This window comes from Protopterus annectens, chromosome 6.part1 (genome assembly GCF_019279795.1).
Source record: "Protopterus annectens isolate FY-2018-M chromosome 6.part1, PAN1.0, whole genome shotgun sequence".
Taxonomy (NCBI): Eukaryota; Metazoa; Chordata; order Ceratodontiformes; family Protopteridae; genus Protopterus; species Protopterus annectens.
Window position 1 is genome coordinate 306,503,203 of NC_056738.1, and position 16,818 is coordinate 306,520,020.

A 16,818-nucleotide genomic window follows, 5' to 3' on the forward strand; every position below is an offset into this window, starting at 1 on the left:
TTGCTTCAGAAGTAAAGGAAATACTTCACTTTCTAGGAAAACTAATCTCATGAGCTGAAGTCTATGACAGGAGTGACAATGCAACAGCAATATTAACATGTGACAGAGGACAAACTTCATTGCAATTACAAAAACAAACTGGTCAACTGGTCTGATGGAATTCTGGGTCTGAGAAGAGTAGTGTCACTCCAGTCACAGCTCAAAGACTGATAGAGGCAAACCAAAAGAGGTAGAGGTGAAGCTAAATCATCCAAAAGACAGATTTCCTTGTTTGTGAAAATAGTTTTGAGGGACAGTACTGGGCAAGTATTCCTTAACTGGTACCACTTGTATAGCACCTTATCAAAAGAATGTGAGGTGAAAAGCACAATGGCAGACTCCACCAACAAGGCCCACTGGACCATGAAAGAAATGAATATTTGTATGACTTCTTTGATGAATGCTAAATGCTAGTAATGTTTTGTCTACAGGAATTGGCCAGACTCACACAGCAAACATTATAATTGTGGCTGGTATCAGACAGGTAGCTCAGAAGCTGAGGAGATGATAGAGATATTGGAAAATGGTAATACGTTCAAGGTTCATAGGTGTTTACTAGGCTAACGACTACAAGAGCATTTTTAAGCCTAGCCATGCATCCCAAATCTCTGACAAGTTCTGATATTCTTGATAAGTGTAAGCAGGGTCTTGGGAGATGAAACATCTACAAGCTGCCTGTGTCCATAAGAGACATAGAGGCCAAACCAGGGATAAATTTCCTGTTCCCCATCCAATTGTCCAAGTTACACTTGATTTGGGTTAGGGAGGAACTCTGCTTCACATGGATGGGGAGTCTATTCCAGAGATGGGGTAGTCTCTGGCACATGTACCTGTCTGTTCTGGAGGTGCTATTTATATCACGGGCAAGGCTTAAGTCTTTAGAATGGGTAATTCTGCTGTGGTTTGTTTTGCAGATAGGCAGGATGTCCATCAGAGAGGGGTCTGACAATGCCCTGTATGCCAGGCAGAGATCTCCATTCAACAGTCTTTAGGAGACAGAACAAGGATAGAGACTTCAGGTGCATAGGACATGTTACTTATGCCCTGTATTTTTTAGTGCAGAACATCTGTAGACATTCCAATTGTTGGACATGTCTAGTTAGGTATATACCAAAGGAGTCATTGTACTCAGTGATAGGTGTGATGACTGCTGAATACAGTGGAACAATGATTTCCTTGGACCTAGAAGCCATACCTTTGTTTATATGTTTATAGAACAAACAGAATAGGACCACCACGATATAAAGCATAAGACAAATATTTATTGAGATCTGAAGAAGCGTGTCTTGATAACATGCGAAAGCACTTATCTTTTTATCATATGAAATAAATATTTGTCTTATGCTTTATATCGTGGTGGTCCTATCCTGTTTGTTCTATATACTGCATATTTTATTCTGGATTTGGACCTTTGGGCTACAGCGATACCTTCTTTTGGGACTTTGTTTATAAGTTGCACAACATAGAATGATTTCCTCACTGCTGTAGCCACATGATGGTCAAAGGCTAGATTACTGTCTATGTGTGTCCCTAAGTCCCTGACTACTGGGTCATCTCTAAGGGGTGTGTTGTCAATATGACGGTTACCAGAAGTGGATGACTTCCTGAGGGTTACTATTATGCATTTCTTTTCATTTAGTTTTAGTCCATGGCTCTGACACCAGTTGTTTGTTTGTGTCAACCCTCCCTGGAGTACATTTGTTTCAAAGTGGGATTCAGTGACAGCTCTGTAATTTGCAATCATCTGCACATTTAGTCAGCCAGAGGCCACTGACATTGGCCTTGACTTCACAGAAGTAAATGACAAAAAGGAGCAGTCCCAGAACCGATAACTAAGGGACTCCACTTATGACTGGCCTCTTTGTAGAGGTGTACTCCCCAATTCTAACTTGCTGGGTCCTGTCTATGAGCCAATTGGCTATCCGCAAGGTGACTTAAGGGTTTGTACCTAACCTCCTGAGTTTGTCAACAATGACCAAGTGTGGCATTGTGCCAAATGCCTTGGCTCAGTCAAGGTAGGCAGTGTGAACCATTTTGACCTGATTCATAGCTTTGTTGATCTTCTCAAAGAAGTCCACCCGGTTGACTAGGCTTGATCTGCCCTTGGTGAAACCAAATTGAGTTGGGTTCAGTGTTTGGAGGTTTCCTATATCACTATTGATAATTTCCATGATAATTATTTCCGTGGCTTTGCATACAAAACTAGTAAGACTTATGGATCTATAGTTTCCAGGGTCTGTAGATGGCCCATCTTTGTGCAGAGGGATGACTGTTGCTGTTCTCCATTCATGAGACACAAAGCCAGTTTGGAGGCTACAATTAAATAGCAATTTCAGATGATCAGATAAGACATGTTTCATGCTATTTAGAAGGCATCCTGGGATATTGTCTGGGCCCATTGATACAGTGTTCTTGGCCTTAAAGAGAGCATTAAGGACCTCTTACATAGGGATAGCAGGGGGAGTTATACTCGATGGTATTTCCTGAGGGAAGGTTGATGGGGAGAGAGGAGTAAAGTTGGAGCTGAATGTGTTGGTCAGTAGGTTTGCTATATCTTCTTGCTCGGTATAGGTGGCTCCATTCACAATGAGCTCTACACATAATTTTGTATTGCCTTTGAGGTTGTGGACATAGCTAAAAAATGCCTTGTGGTTGTCCTTGGCCTGGGAAGCCAAATTTACATCAAATTTGGCTTTGGTAGACTTTATTTGTCCTCTGAGTTGTTTGTTTAGTTTGAGAGTGCTTTTATCCTGCTGGGTGCTGCACCTCCTATTTTTTGCCATGGTTTTCTTCCTTCTGTTATACAGCCTATTGATTTTGTGATGCCATCAGGGTGGCTTGTTTTTTGAGTTAGTTCTGTACTTCTTCCTGGTGGGTACAGCTGCCTCTATGCAGCTATTAACATGCTTGCATAGGGTTTCTGTGTACAGTTCTGCATAGTGCAGTGTTCTCAGAGTTTATGGGGGCTTGAAATTTTGCCAGGTTATCACTTAATAGCAGGAAGTTAGCCTTAGAGTAGTTCAGAATAGGGTTAGTTGGGGGTCCAGATTTTATTTTTACTTCAAAGGAGACCATTTTGTGGTCTGACCATACCAGGGAAGACATTACCCTAGGGTGTGTGCAGCACTCTCCCATATTATTCAGGACCAGATCCCATATGGTGATACCCCTGGTTGGTGGGTGTACTGGCAATTTGGCTCAGGGAGTTTGTGCTTACAAAATCCAGGAATCTCTGTAGCTGTACATTTGGTAATATGGCATTTCCACAGATTTTGCTATCAGAATTGCACTCAGAGACAAACAGGGAATTGAAAAGAGAAAAAAGTTATATTCCAACAGTTGGCACAAGATCCTAAACAATATGATGGAGGTACAGAACAGTCCTTTAAAAGTGATAGTCTTTTCTTCTTTCTTTTATAGAAATAAAAACAAACTTGTCTTGCTTGGAGGTTTGAGGGCCTAGCCAACACTTAAGCATGTCACTACCATATTTCCCTGAAAATAAGACTGGGTCTTATATTCTTTCTCCCGGTGAAATGCGCATTAGGGCTTATTATCAGGGAATACCTTATTTACCTGCACCATACAACAGTCTACCTTTATTCAGTTATTCATGTACAAAAATTGACATTAATTAATGAACACAAATCAACATTTCTTCATGTACAAAAATTGACATTTATTCATGTACACAAACTGACATTTATTTCGTACTTTTCTATTATTGGACAACAGTTCTAATAACGGGTTGACAGTAGTGTGAGAATTCTACATAAACAGTGCAACAAACATTTCAACTCCAGAATATCTGCACCTTGGCTTTCACAGTTATTCAAATACAGTCATGTCATCTTCTTCTGGGACATTGTCATAAGTGTCCAACCCCCGAACTTCGGCCTGAATTTCTTGCAACTCCATTTCCTCTAGCACCATTGGCCCCAGTCTGTCATGCCTAGCAACTGAGCTCTCCTTAGATGAGCACTGCTTGTCAAAGTAGCCTGCTTGTAGTGCATTGGCAACACAGCTGTCAGTGATTTTATCCCATGAATTTTTCACCCAAGTCACGACCTCTTGCAGGGTAGGCTTCACAAAGTTTCCATGTTGATTTCTCTCCATTCTATTTTTCAGTGTAGTCATTGAGTTTCATACGCAAATGGTCCTTGAATGGCTTGTTTATTGCAATATCAAGAGTCTGGAGATAGGCAGTAATTCCTGCGGGGATCATTATTTGATCTGTTCTCCTCATTGCTAGGAATTTCTTTGCTTCTTTAGCATGGTGAGTACTGGCTGAATCCCAGAATAGCAGACTTCTTTCGCCACCTCGCAAAACAAATGGCAGCATTACATCGACCCCCTTCCTTATAACTGCTTGTGTGCACCAGGCTTTTTCGGTATCAAGAATGTAAATGCCTGAAACACATTCAATCTTATCTTTCTTGCCCTTAATAATGATTAGAGATGGGGTTTTCTTTCCATCTAGATTAATTGCCAAAATACAGGTAACACGTACACTCTTGTAACCAGTGGAGGGAATGTAGATTGATGAGGCACCCCTCTGATCAATTGTTGTTTGAGATCTTTGGCCCATAAACACTGCAGTTTCATCCATAGCAATCATGTTGGAGAGTTGGTATTTAGCAAAGTCAATGTCATCAACGAAGGTCTTGAACACAAGTGCACATTTAATAACTTCAGCATATTCCAGCTTGAACAGTGTTGTTGATCTTCTTAGAGACAGTTCATATCACTGAAGGAAGCCATCCAGCCAATGTTGTGATGCTTTGAATTCTTCTGGGGATATTTCTAACTGTGGTGCTATTTCAAGGGCAAATGCTTGAATATCAGCCCTGCGCACAACCAAAGCCTTTGCTCTCCTGTTAGCAATCCACTCACAGATGATGTCTTCAAGCTCAGAAAATAATGGTTGCCGACCTGATCCACACTTACACTTCTTAGCATTTCCCTTGTCAGCCTGTTGACTGAGGTTAACGTACGCTGCTCGCCATTTACGGACCATTTGTAGATCTAACGTCTTCTCTTCACAGAAAGCCGTCAGGTTCTTTCCACAGGAGTCCTCCATGATTCTTTTTTTGTACTCGACGGAATAGCTCTTTCTTTTTGCACTCATCTTGTCTGGGGGGGGGGGGTTAATTGAAGACTTATGCGAATGGAGTGGCAACACAAAATGATGCCAGTTATAAAGGGAAGACACTACCGCAGCTGCTCATTACCATGAGTGTGCGCTTCCCACACGTTGTCTGTACTTTGACCGATCAAAGTACACCTGAGTGGATATATGGGCCAAGGATTTCAACCATCAAGTGGGAGTGATGATTAGGTTACAGTAAGAATCAGAACTTGGGCTTATTTTTTGGGGTAGGGCTTATATCATGAACACCCTGGAAAAACATGCTAGGCCTTACTCTCTGGTTAGGTCTTATTTAGAAAGAAATATGCTAGTCTTGCCCCAAATATACTCCTCATAACGTCAGGTGTTTTAATGAAACTTGTCCTGTAGACAAATATGGTCAGCAATCAGCTTTTTTAGTTCTGCTGAGTATATCCCACCATTCTATTTTGTTTCTGTGGAACCTTTTGAACAGAAAAAAAATAGCATGACTGATATTTGTGTTGTAAAATGTAGTTTTCATTCTCATGCAGCATAAAATGTCTCATTGTGGTCTTTTGTCATATCTGTATAGTCACCATCACATTTGCTGTTAATGTTGAAAATATTATAAGACGATAACCACTACAAACATACTGCAGCCCTGCCTTTTAGCTGCACTGCTTGTTAGCTCAGAATAGCTGCAGCTGACAGAAAGGCTAGCATAAGAGACAGGGAAGCAATTGAATGAATGCATTAAATATGAATGAATACTTCATGCTTACCTGATATAATTCAACTCTTTGTTCAGACACCCTGGTTTTGGAATTGGGTATACGGAACACACGGAATTCAGCCCTCACTAAGTTGCTGGAATTCTTCTCTAATTGTGCAACATCAAACCTCACAATTCGGAAATATGGGTTATACTGTATGGTGGAAATTGCATCTGTTAAACAAGAAAGCAGAAAGTAGAGTAGTTTTCCTGTTAGTATTGTCATTTTTGTCAAATGTTTCTTAATGAATACTTACTTGCTTACAGAGACATTTAATTATTGTTAGTTCAGCTTTCTAACATCTGCCTGCAAATTGACATAGTCTTACTTATCATGAATATAAAAATGTGTTCACTGTTTTCAGAATGTCCGTCTAAGTTTGCCCTTTTTGATTATCACGTTAAACCCCTTCCCTGAAATTTTACTCACAGTATGGAAACTAAACACGTTTTAATGACAAGATCTGAATTTGTTAACTTGGCTAAATGAGGCTCCATAGACAATGTAAAAAGGACAACGCTTCAATTTTTTAATAGTTAGAGGCTTCAGTAAAGAATACCCCAAATAGTTTTAAAAGTTCATCTTAGAGAATAAATAATCAGACAGAAAAATACAAAATAGAAGGTTTTAATAGTTAAGCATTCTAAAAAAAAGCATGCTTCAACAAGGAGAAAAATAAAATTGAAAACAAAACCTAAACTGATGAACAACCTTTAACACTAACAGTTTTAAAATGAAAACATTCTGAGTAAGGCCCCACGATCACTAGTATTTTAATTATCTGACTGAGGCAATGTCTGCATACAGCATAATTCATATAGGAATACATGAGCTAAGTAAGCTCCGCAGACAGGAATGAATGGGCCTTAGGGCTGTTGTGCAGTGCGGAGATGCCTGACTTTTGCCACTGGAAGGGGCCAGTGTTGCCATAAAAGGAAGCCACTGGACAAGTTTCATGGCAGATGTAAAAAGAAAATAGAAAATTCCATAATAGTCAAAATTATCGCTCCCTCTAACAGGTTGATAGGTGTCATATAATCCATACAGGGCAGTTTAATGCATACCTCCCAATTGTCCAGAATTTTGCCTCATATTTTTGGTCTGTTCATTAAATGATGACATAAATATGAATTTCAGACATCATATCCTTCAGCAAAATGCATACTAACACAAACCCTGTTATTCTATCAACTTTCTAAGTTTATAAGAGCAATATTTAACATCTACCCCTATTTTTGTCCCTTTGTCCCCACATTATTTTGGGTTTTGTCCAGATTTCTTGTACTAAGAGGTTGAGAGGTATGGTTTAAGGTGTTCACCTGTAAGGTAGTTGGATCTCTTAGAGAAATACCAAGTTTTTGTTGCTATAAAAAATTTCTAGATCCTGAAAGAAGAGAGGTTTTTGCCACTTTATTTGCAGATGTCATCTGAGCCCAATACTGAGGTGATTTAAGAAATTGTGAGATAATTTAAGCATGCTTTTAGCACTGGTCCCCTTAGAACTATGGGTCTTAAAAGCCCTTCACTAATACTGCAGAGCACATCATTTCCACCATATAAAACTGGGGAATTATTGGTTCTACATTGTACAAGAATAAAGGGGACATCAACAACTGTGGGCAGTACAGAGGCATCAAACTACTGCCACATTGCAAGAAAGTTCTGGAGAGGGGGATTGATAAACAGATACGCAGAGCAGTAGAATGTAAGATGGGAGATGAGCAGTTCAGATTCAGATCAGGATTCAGCACAACTGACCCGATGTTTGCATTGAGACAGACACTTGAGAAAAAGCTAGAGATGAGGAGAGAGTCCAACTGGGCATTCCTAGACATGGAGAAAGCATATGACAAGGTCCCAAGAAAGCTGATCTGGGCAGTACTGCAGTGGTTTAAAGTCCCAGAAACATTGGTAGAATTAGTGCAGGCTATGTACAAGGACCCAGTGACTCAAGTACGAACAGTGTTCGGCCTCACAGAGGGGTTCCCAGTGGGTGTACACCAGGGTTCAGCTCTGAGTCCACTGCTGTTCATACTGGCGATGGACTACATTAACAAACAGGTTGGAGGGGACAGATCAACAAAGCTGCTGTATGCAGACAATGTGGCAGTACATGCAGACTGAAATAGAACTTCAGCAAAGGATAAGAGAATGGAATGCAAATCTGAAGGCACATGGGATAAAACTAAGCACAGATAAGACGGTGGTAATGCAGCAAATTGATGAAATCTGAAGAAGTTGAGAATAGAGATAGAAGGGAAGATAGTGGAACAGGTAAACAGATTCAAGTATCTGGGAGGGGAGGGGTGGTTGAGGAGAAGGGGAGTCTGAATGTAGAGGTCAAAGCTAGCATCAGAGAGGCTGCAGCCAACTGGCATAGAGTATCAGGTGTAGTGTATGACAGAAAAATACCAAAGAAGCTGAAATGTAAGGTGTACAAGACAGTGGTGTGACCAGTACTACAGTATGGTACAGAAACAAAAGAGTTGGTGACAGTTAACACAATACCCTGACCCCATGTAGAAGAAAATGGGAAAAGGGGGGGGGGGCTGATGATTATGATGATGATTGATTCTACATGTAGGTGTCCAGACTCCAGTCACAAGGCATCCTTTTGGAAATAAGTCCACAGATAGTCTAAAACCAACAAAAAAGATATTGCTTAAACTTAATAAAGATAGCTGATAATTCTTTAGGTTTCAAATTAATCCTCAAAACAAATATTACAACATGGGTTATCCCAAGCACCTACATTTAGTAAGCTGGTGCTCATTTTGACCAATTTATTGACCTTGTTTATACCACTGAATGTTCATTAAAGTCATGACAGTGATAATTAAATAGGAGTACAATGTGAATGCAGTAGCTCAGCTGAGCATAGTCCTCTAAAATTAGCATTGCATAAGACCTTTCACAATCGATCACTTAAAGATGACTTCTTAAAGCACAGCCTAGGACATAAAAGCAAGTGGAAACATAACATGTCATGAACAACTTAATCTAACCAATCAAACAGCATGTTTTCGGGGATTTTTTTTTTTAGGAACAAACAGGTCTACCCAGAGAAAATAGATGCAGATACAAGGAGAATGGGCAAATGTTCAACCAGACAATGAGTGGAAATCAGGACTTAACCTTGGCTTCAGAAGTTGTGAGGCAAAATCTTAGCACACGTTCAACTCTGCTTCTCACTTAAGCCCCTTCTCATGAGAACAGAAAGAAGTTGTGTCGCAATACACAGTTATTCTTCAGGATTATGAATGTTTCTCCAAGTGCATGGTACAGCATGAACTTCCTTGCCAACCAGCACTAGCGTGTCAGAGATCTGTGATGTTTGTACCAGTTAAAAAGGTACATATTGCACAAGAAGTGGTCTATACCAGTTTGCCCAGGGTTGCTTATATTCCTCTTGCAAACACTAATTTCTCCTGTAAACTAATAACATTTACTTGCTGCTTTAATATGCTCTGCACAATACCATGCATTATTGCATTTAGAAAGCCGAGGAGAAACTGGGGTGCAATACTTTACGGAAGAGCCACTGAGCCCAATCAAGCATCAGCAAGTGAAGGCACCAAGGCACATTTCAATGCTCTGGAGCCTTTTGTGGTGAATTCACTTTAATGGGGGTGGGTGGGGTCCCTTGAAGGGGATTTTGCCATAGATCTGTTATCACTCATTGAAGTAACTGCCATTTCAGTGTCCAGTTCACCTGACATTCTTTCTTTTTTTTTTTCAAAACAAGTTTATTGTTTTAACATATAAGAGAAATATCATAACAATTTTATACAAATAATTAAAAATAGGTATTATTATAATATTCAACAAAACAACTAAAGTATTTACAAAGACATCCACTACAATCAGATCAATTAATTAAACTAAAATACTGTGCTATTGAAATTAGAATTTTTTTAACAAATTTTGTAAATTATCCCATACAATAAAATGTGATGTTTTTCTAGTTGTTCTCATTCTAATTGTGCTTATTTCCATATGACACATTATATTCATAACATTTTTAAATTCATTGAACGAAGGAGGTGTATCTGAAATCCAATTTCTAGTTATTATTTTCCTAGCCACTGCTAGGATAGACCATAACAAGGGAAGCTTAATCTTTTAACACATTGAGGTACAGGTGTGTTGAATAATATAAGAGACTTAGAAATAATGAAATTATCTGTAAAAGAGCCTGCAAAATTCATTAATTGACTTCCAGTATTCTTTCAACTTCATACAGTCATAAAACATATGAGCCCAGTCAGCATTAATTTCTACATTACATCTCTTACACAGATTATCTTTATTATTAATTTTATTCATCATCAAAGGTGTATAAAAGATCTATGTAAAAATTTCCATGTATAAAGTCTCCAGACAATGGAAGATGTAGTTCTATAAGCAGATTCCAATATATATTGTTTATCTTGTTGAGTTGGTGGGTCCCCATTAATAGAGGTGAAATAATTCCAGTATGAATCTACATTGTAAAAGTTTCTTGTCTGATAATTTTATGTATATTTGAAAGTTTACCTTTATCAGAAACTTTATGCTGTAAATTTATTATCAAGTAATCAATCAGTTTTGGAATAGATTCTTTAACTGTTATAGACATTAGATCTATTCTATCAATGAGATGTTGTCTAAAGATCTGAACCTCTAACCAGCAAGTTTCTCTTAGATCAAATTCTTGTTTTAAGAAATCTAGATTTTTAACTTTATTATCAGATATCAGCTGATACCAGTACTTTAGATTATTATCTATAGCTAAATGAGCTCCTTCAGAAGTAGATGACATAAGCATACCCTGAGTATAAATTATAGGGAATACAATAAAATTCCATTCCCTATACTTAGGGAGCATGAATATAAAGTTACGATAACTAATAATAATATTTAATGGGTAACAGACCACATGTTTAGGTGTAATAGGTGAAGTACAAAATTCCTTTAGCAACCACAACATGGAGTTATTTATAATCATATTTTTATGTGTTAAGGAGATTTTCATGAAGTGCATACTAATTAGCTCCCAATAATCTTTCCATTTTGCGACATATGACCGATCTATTAATAAAGTAATAACTTTTATAATAGAAGAGATAATATATAAATTAAAGTCTGGAAAAGAAATACCCCTTGAGACCAGCTATTAGTATGTTTCTTTAATGCAATCCTAGGTCTATTAGGTGCCCATAAGAAATTTAACATTAGTGTATTCAGTTTCTTGATAGTTATTTTTGTAGGTGAAAGTATTATTGATTGTATTAAGTATAAAATCTTGCGGAATATTATCATTTTAATAATTGTAAGTCTCTCCTCCATAGTAAAAACATATTATTCCAGGTATTAAAAGATTTTGTATATTAAGAAAACAGGTATTATAGTTATTATATATAATAGATTTAATATCTTTAGATAGTATTATACCTAAATAAGTTATCTGACCTGAGTTGGGTACATATTTAGTAAAATCACTAATGAGAGTATTTTTTCGTGTATATATAGGTAGTATTTTAGTTTTTCTTCATTGAATATTAAACCAGAAATACTTTTAAAATTCATCATTTTATCAAATAAAGACTGCATAGAAGAATTAGATCCTGCTGATGTAATTAGAACATCATCTGCAAAAGTTGAATTTTTGATGTTGTATTTTCTTCTATTTCAAAACCCTCTATGTCAGTACTGTTTCTAATCAAATTAGCCCAAGGCTCCATTACTAAAGTGAATAATAGTGGAGAAAGTGGACATCCTTGCTTTGTACCTTTAAGATTGGGTATTTTTGTGAAACATATGTTCCTACCTTAATATAAGCCAGCGTTCCTTTGTATAAATGCTCAATTAAATTTACAAATGCATCAGAGAATTTGTGCATTTCAGTAAGGTAAACAGATAGTCCCAACTTACTGAATCAAATGCTGAACCTATATCAAGACTAATAAGTGTTAAATCTTTCTTTTTCCTATTTGCAAAATCAATTAATGTTAAAGTTCTTCTTATATTATCAAAAGTATTTCTATTTACAATGAAGCCCGTCTGATCTATGCCTATAATGCCGGGATAATTGTCTTCAATCTATCAGCAAAAATACTCATAAACATTTTATAATCAACATTAAGTAATGAGATGGGTCGATATGAAGAACATCTAGTTGGATCTTTATTAGGTTTTAAAGTTGGTGAAATAAATGTATATTGCCAAGATGGGGGGTTATTAACTCAGTTTGGGCCTGAATAAAATCCTTATGTATTAATGAATATGTAGTTTTAGAAAGGATTTTATATATCTCTGGTATAATACCATCATTACCCGGTGCTTTGTTTGGTTTAAGCTTATTTATTTGTGTAATAACTTCTGTATATGAAATACTCTTGTCCAATAGTTTAATCTGTTGTTTATTAAGCTTTTTATTCATGTTTGTGGTTATAAACTCCTTTATTTTATCTTTAGGTTCCATGTTAATGTTGTTATGGTTAATCTTGTGAAGGTGATTTCTAAATTCGTCCAGTATTTCTGGTATACTAGAAACATTCTTCTTTTTCCTTAGAGAAAAGATTTCTTTGATATGGTTTTGTTTATTCAATCTTTTGTTTTATTTTTAAGTCTATGTAAGTATTTGGGGCTTATTGAATAAGACAAAAACTTGTATTTCTCTAAAGTTATTTTAACTTTATGAGTTAAAATTTCTTTGTATTTCTCATTTAGTTTGTTTATTTCTTCAAAAACTTTCTTGTCCATAATATTTTCTTTATTATTATGCTTATAAGAGTCCAGTTTACTTTGAATATCTAACAATTCCTTATCCCAAGATTTCCTTTTGTTATTATACCATCTGATACTTTGTCCATATAGATATGATTTTAAGGCATCCCAAACATAGACAATGGAGACTTCAGGAGTATTATTTATGTCTAGAAAATGTTGTACTTCTGAAAGTATATATTCTTTATAGTCTTTTAGCTGAGTTAAGTATGCTGGTATCCTTTTGATCTGAACATTATGAGTATTTTTTATCATGAATTCAAAAACAATTGAGTTATGATCAGATATAGGACATGAAATGATTTTGGAATTAATTAAATCTGTTACCATCTGGTTAGAAATAAAGACCCTATCTATTTTTGAATAAGTTTTGTATCTGTTAGAAAAAAAGGTGTATGGTAATGATTTTGACTCTATCTGATTATTAATATCATTCAAATGATAAGAATTAGCAAAATCATTTAAATGTTTTGCATTAGATGTAATTCTTCTTTTATAGTGGTAGTATCACTTTCATGTAGTATACAATTAAAATCACCAGCTAAAATAATATCCCCTATAGAGAATGATATGATCTTATCAATATGATGTTTCACTGTATTAATACCAATTCCAGGTATCCAATATACATTAATTAAAGTGTAAGTCTTCCCATTAATTTGTATTGTAACCATACAAAACATTCCTTTGTCATCCTGATAAGACTTAATGGTTTTAGGAATGGGCATACTTTTATTCCATAAAATAGCCACTCCTCTTTTTTCTGAGTGTGCTCTGAACTAACCAATACTGTATACTTATTAGTGGCTAGTTTATCAATATCTTTTTCAAGAGATGGGTTTCTTGCAGGAAGACTAGATTGGCCTTGTGTAGATTAATGTATCTTATTAGGCTTGCCCTTTTACACGGATTATTCAATCCATTAATGTTTAAAGAAATTCCTTTTAAAGATGTCATTTGGCATTTTAAAACTCAAGAATCTTATGATCGAAATAACAAATAACCAGATAAATAATGTTACATCTCCTCTTTTAGGTGTACCTTTAAATATAGCTGTATTTATTAAATCTCTTATGGGATTTTGTATAGGATTCAATTTTGTTTGTAGTGACAATGAGTGTACAAAATATATTGTGGATGTCAAAACTATATACATATAACAATGAACAAGTGAAAATAATGTAAGGATTAAACCTTGCATCCCGCCTGGAGTTGAAAACTCCAACTTAGAGCAGTATTTACTACTCAAGTTAACCCCTACCCTAAGCAGCAGTACCTCAGCTACCACCTTATCAATTTAATACTAGTTATATTTAACTGAGGTTAACAGTTTTCAATTCAATTATCTATCAAGACAAAACTACACATTTGGTAAAACAGCATCATATAAACTAAAATAAACTTTTTTTTTTTTTTTTTTTTTTTAAAAACTGTTCATACTATTATATAGATCTATGTAATATATAACACTTGTATTCCAATAGCATTCAAATAATCTTAATGTTAGAAATCAAGAGGAGAGAAAATTATGTTCTAACATTCATTTAAATTAAAAACTTTGGCTAATATGATTCAGACATTACATGCATTAAGATGCAGCTATTTTCTGTCATGTAAATTCTATCAACAGCTTCCAAAAAAATCTTGAATTGTTTGTATATGAGCATTTACTTAAACTCATTATTGTCAATAGAGTAAAATATTGTATTCATAAAAATTATTATAAATCATATTGCATAGTTATGCAGATTCTCAGAAACACCTGCGTTATTACCTAAAAAAAAAAAAAAAGCCATCACACACATAAACACAGACACACACACATACATACACACATATACATACACACCCACACACACACACACACACACACACACACACACACACACACACACATATACACATACACATATATACATACATACACACACACACACACACACACACACACACACATACACATATATATATATATATATATATATATATATATATATATATCTGATCTCACTGAGTTGTGTCTTTGTAGAGCACTGTCAGTGTGATAACCTTGTCAATGTTTATACTAACTGCTTTCAGTTTCTCTGTGAAAATTCTGTGAGTGAAGCTTCTGAGGAAACTCATGGACACTATGCATGAGACAGCCCACATCCCAGATTGTCTCCCTTAACATTTTGGCGGGAAACTTATTAAAACTTGTGGCAAACATTCATTTTGTCAATAGAGTAAAATATTGTATTCATAGAAATTATTATAAATCATATTAGATAGTTATGCAGATTCTCAGAAAAAGCCATCACACTCACACACACACACACATACATACACACACACACACACACACACACACACACACATATATATATATATATATATATATATATATATCTGATCTCACTGAGTTGTGCCTTTGTAGAGCACTGTCCTACTTGCTGTCCCTAGAATAAATCTGTCTGCTTTATACAAAATAATGCACAGCAAACACATATTGGTAACCAGATTTTACAATCATGCTAACCTACTGCTTTAAAATATATCACATGACATTTCTTCCAGAATAGAGTTATAAGATTATTTATGTTTGTCAATCAGATGAATTAAATGAGTTATAGTAAAGTATATGTTTGGAACACAAATTTTAACACAGATTATTATGCTGCTGTTAAGTAGATTTTCAAAAACATTTAAATAAATGTTTCATTTTTATGCCTTCTAAAATAAGACATTTACTTACTACAAGAAACTACATCATTTAAACTCATTATAACTGACATATTTTATGAACAGAGTATTTTTCCTGAATCTGTGGTGTATCAGTGTGATAACCTTGTCAATGTTTATACTAACTGCATTCAGTTTCTCTGTGAGAATTCTGTGATTTGAAGATTCTGAGGTAACTCAAGGACATTGTGCATAAGACAGCCCACATCCCAGATTGTCTCTCTTAACATTTTGGCGGGAAACTTATTAAAAACTAGTGACAAACATTCATTTAGCAGTGTAAATGCATCTAAACATGACAGAACCTCCACAATGTATTCCACAGATCATCACAGCCTCTATGCAAGTGAAATTAAACTCAAAATTACCAACAAGTAATAAAACTCAGCATTCTTCTCCCAACTCAATTTTCATACAAATCCTATTATTCACTGTGCCCACACAGTCAAAAGCATTTATATATATTAATAAAGAAAAGAAAAGAGAGTAGAAAATAAAAGGGAGTGAGGCAGAAATAAAAAATGTAAGAGAAAGCTGTAAGAAGTATATACAATGGAATGTTACTTACTGTTTATATTAATAGAGTTAAAAATAAAACATATTATTTACTCTTATTTAGTTCTGATTATTATTAGTTAAAGCATGACAGATTATTTACAAACAAGCATAAGCAGTATAATCAAGAAAGTATAATTAGAAATAGCATTTGAAGAACTTATAAACTTTTACAAGAAATAAATATGTTATTATTCTATTAATGATATTTTCATTACCGTTCTCTCCTGCCCTCCCCACCCTTTACCCACTACATAATCTAAATAGAATGTCATTGTTTAAACAAAGAAAATAAAAAGAAGAAGAAAAAAAAAAGGTAAAGATAAAAAATGTATCAAATTACTAACCTTACTTTTTCAGAAAGAAAAACAAATCGAGTCACAGCCTGCCATTAAATCCTCAGGCATTTTGACTGGTTATGAAACAAAACATTTCTTTGCACATAGAGAATAACTTTGATTAAATCTTTTCCAAAATATTTGTGGCTTTCTGGAAATGCAGGAACTATATTCAAAAGATTAATAATGAACTAAAATGATGAGAGAGAAAAAACATATAGCAAATCATTTGTTTTTAGTCTCTTCTTCTTCTCTGAAGTCTTCCAGGAAGCTTCAGTTGCCAATCTCTTTAATGAAGAACTAGCCCATTCCATTTCTTCTATTTTATCCAAAATCCTTTTTCTTTGACAAACAGTAAAGCAGAGTCTAAATCATCAAGACCTTAGGACCATCAGGAAGGAAGATTTTAAGCTTGGCAGGAAACAGAAGGTATGTTTTAAACTGTGCTTTTTAAGCTCCCTTATTAGTGGCAGAAAAACTTTTCTTTTAGCAATTACCATGGAAGAATAGTCAT

The 16,818-nt window shown here is 35.4% G+C and overlaps 1 protein-coding gene across 1 annotated transcript in view; it reads right to left on the reverse strand.

Annotated features, from left to right (window-relative positions):
* The window catches only part of LOC122805523 (transforming growth factor beta-2 proprotein-like), a 239,398-nt gene that overhangs the window by 149,766 nt on the left and 72,814 nt on the right, over nucleotides 1-16,818 (reverse strand). Inside the window, exon 2 of the mRNA XM_044075725.1 lies at nucleotides 5,932-6,095. Within this exon, the coding sequence (XP_043931660.1) occupies nucleotides 5,932-6,095 (164 nt within the window). The remainder of the gene's footprint in view (nucleotides 1-5,931; nucleotides 6,096-16,818) is intronic.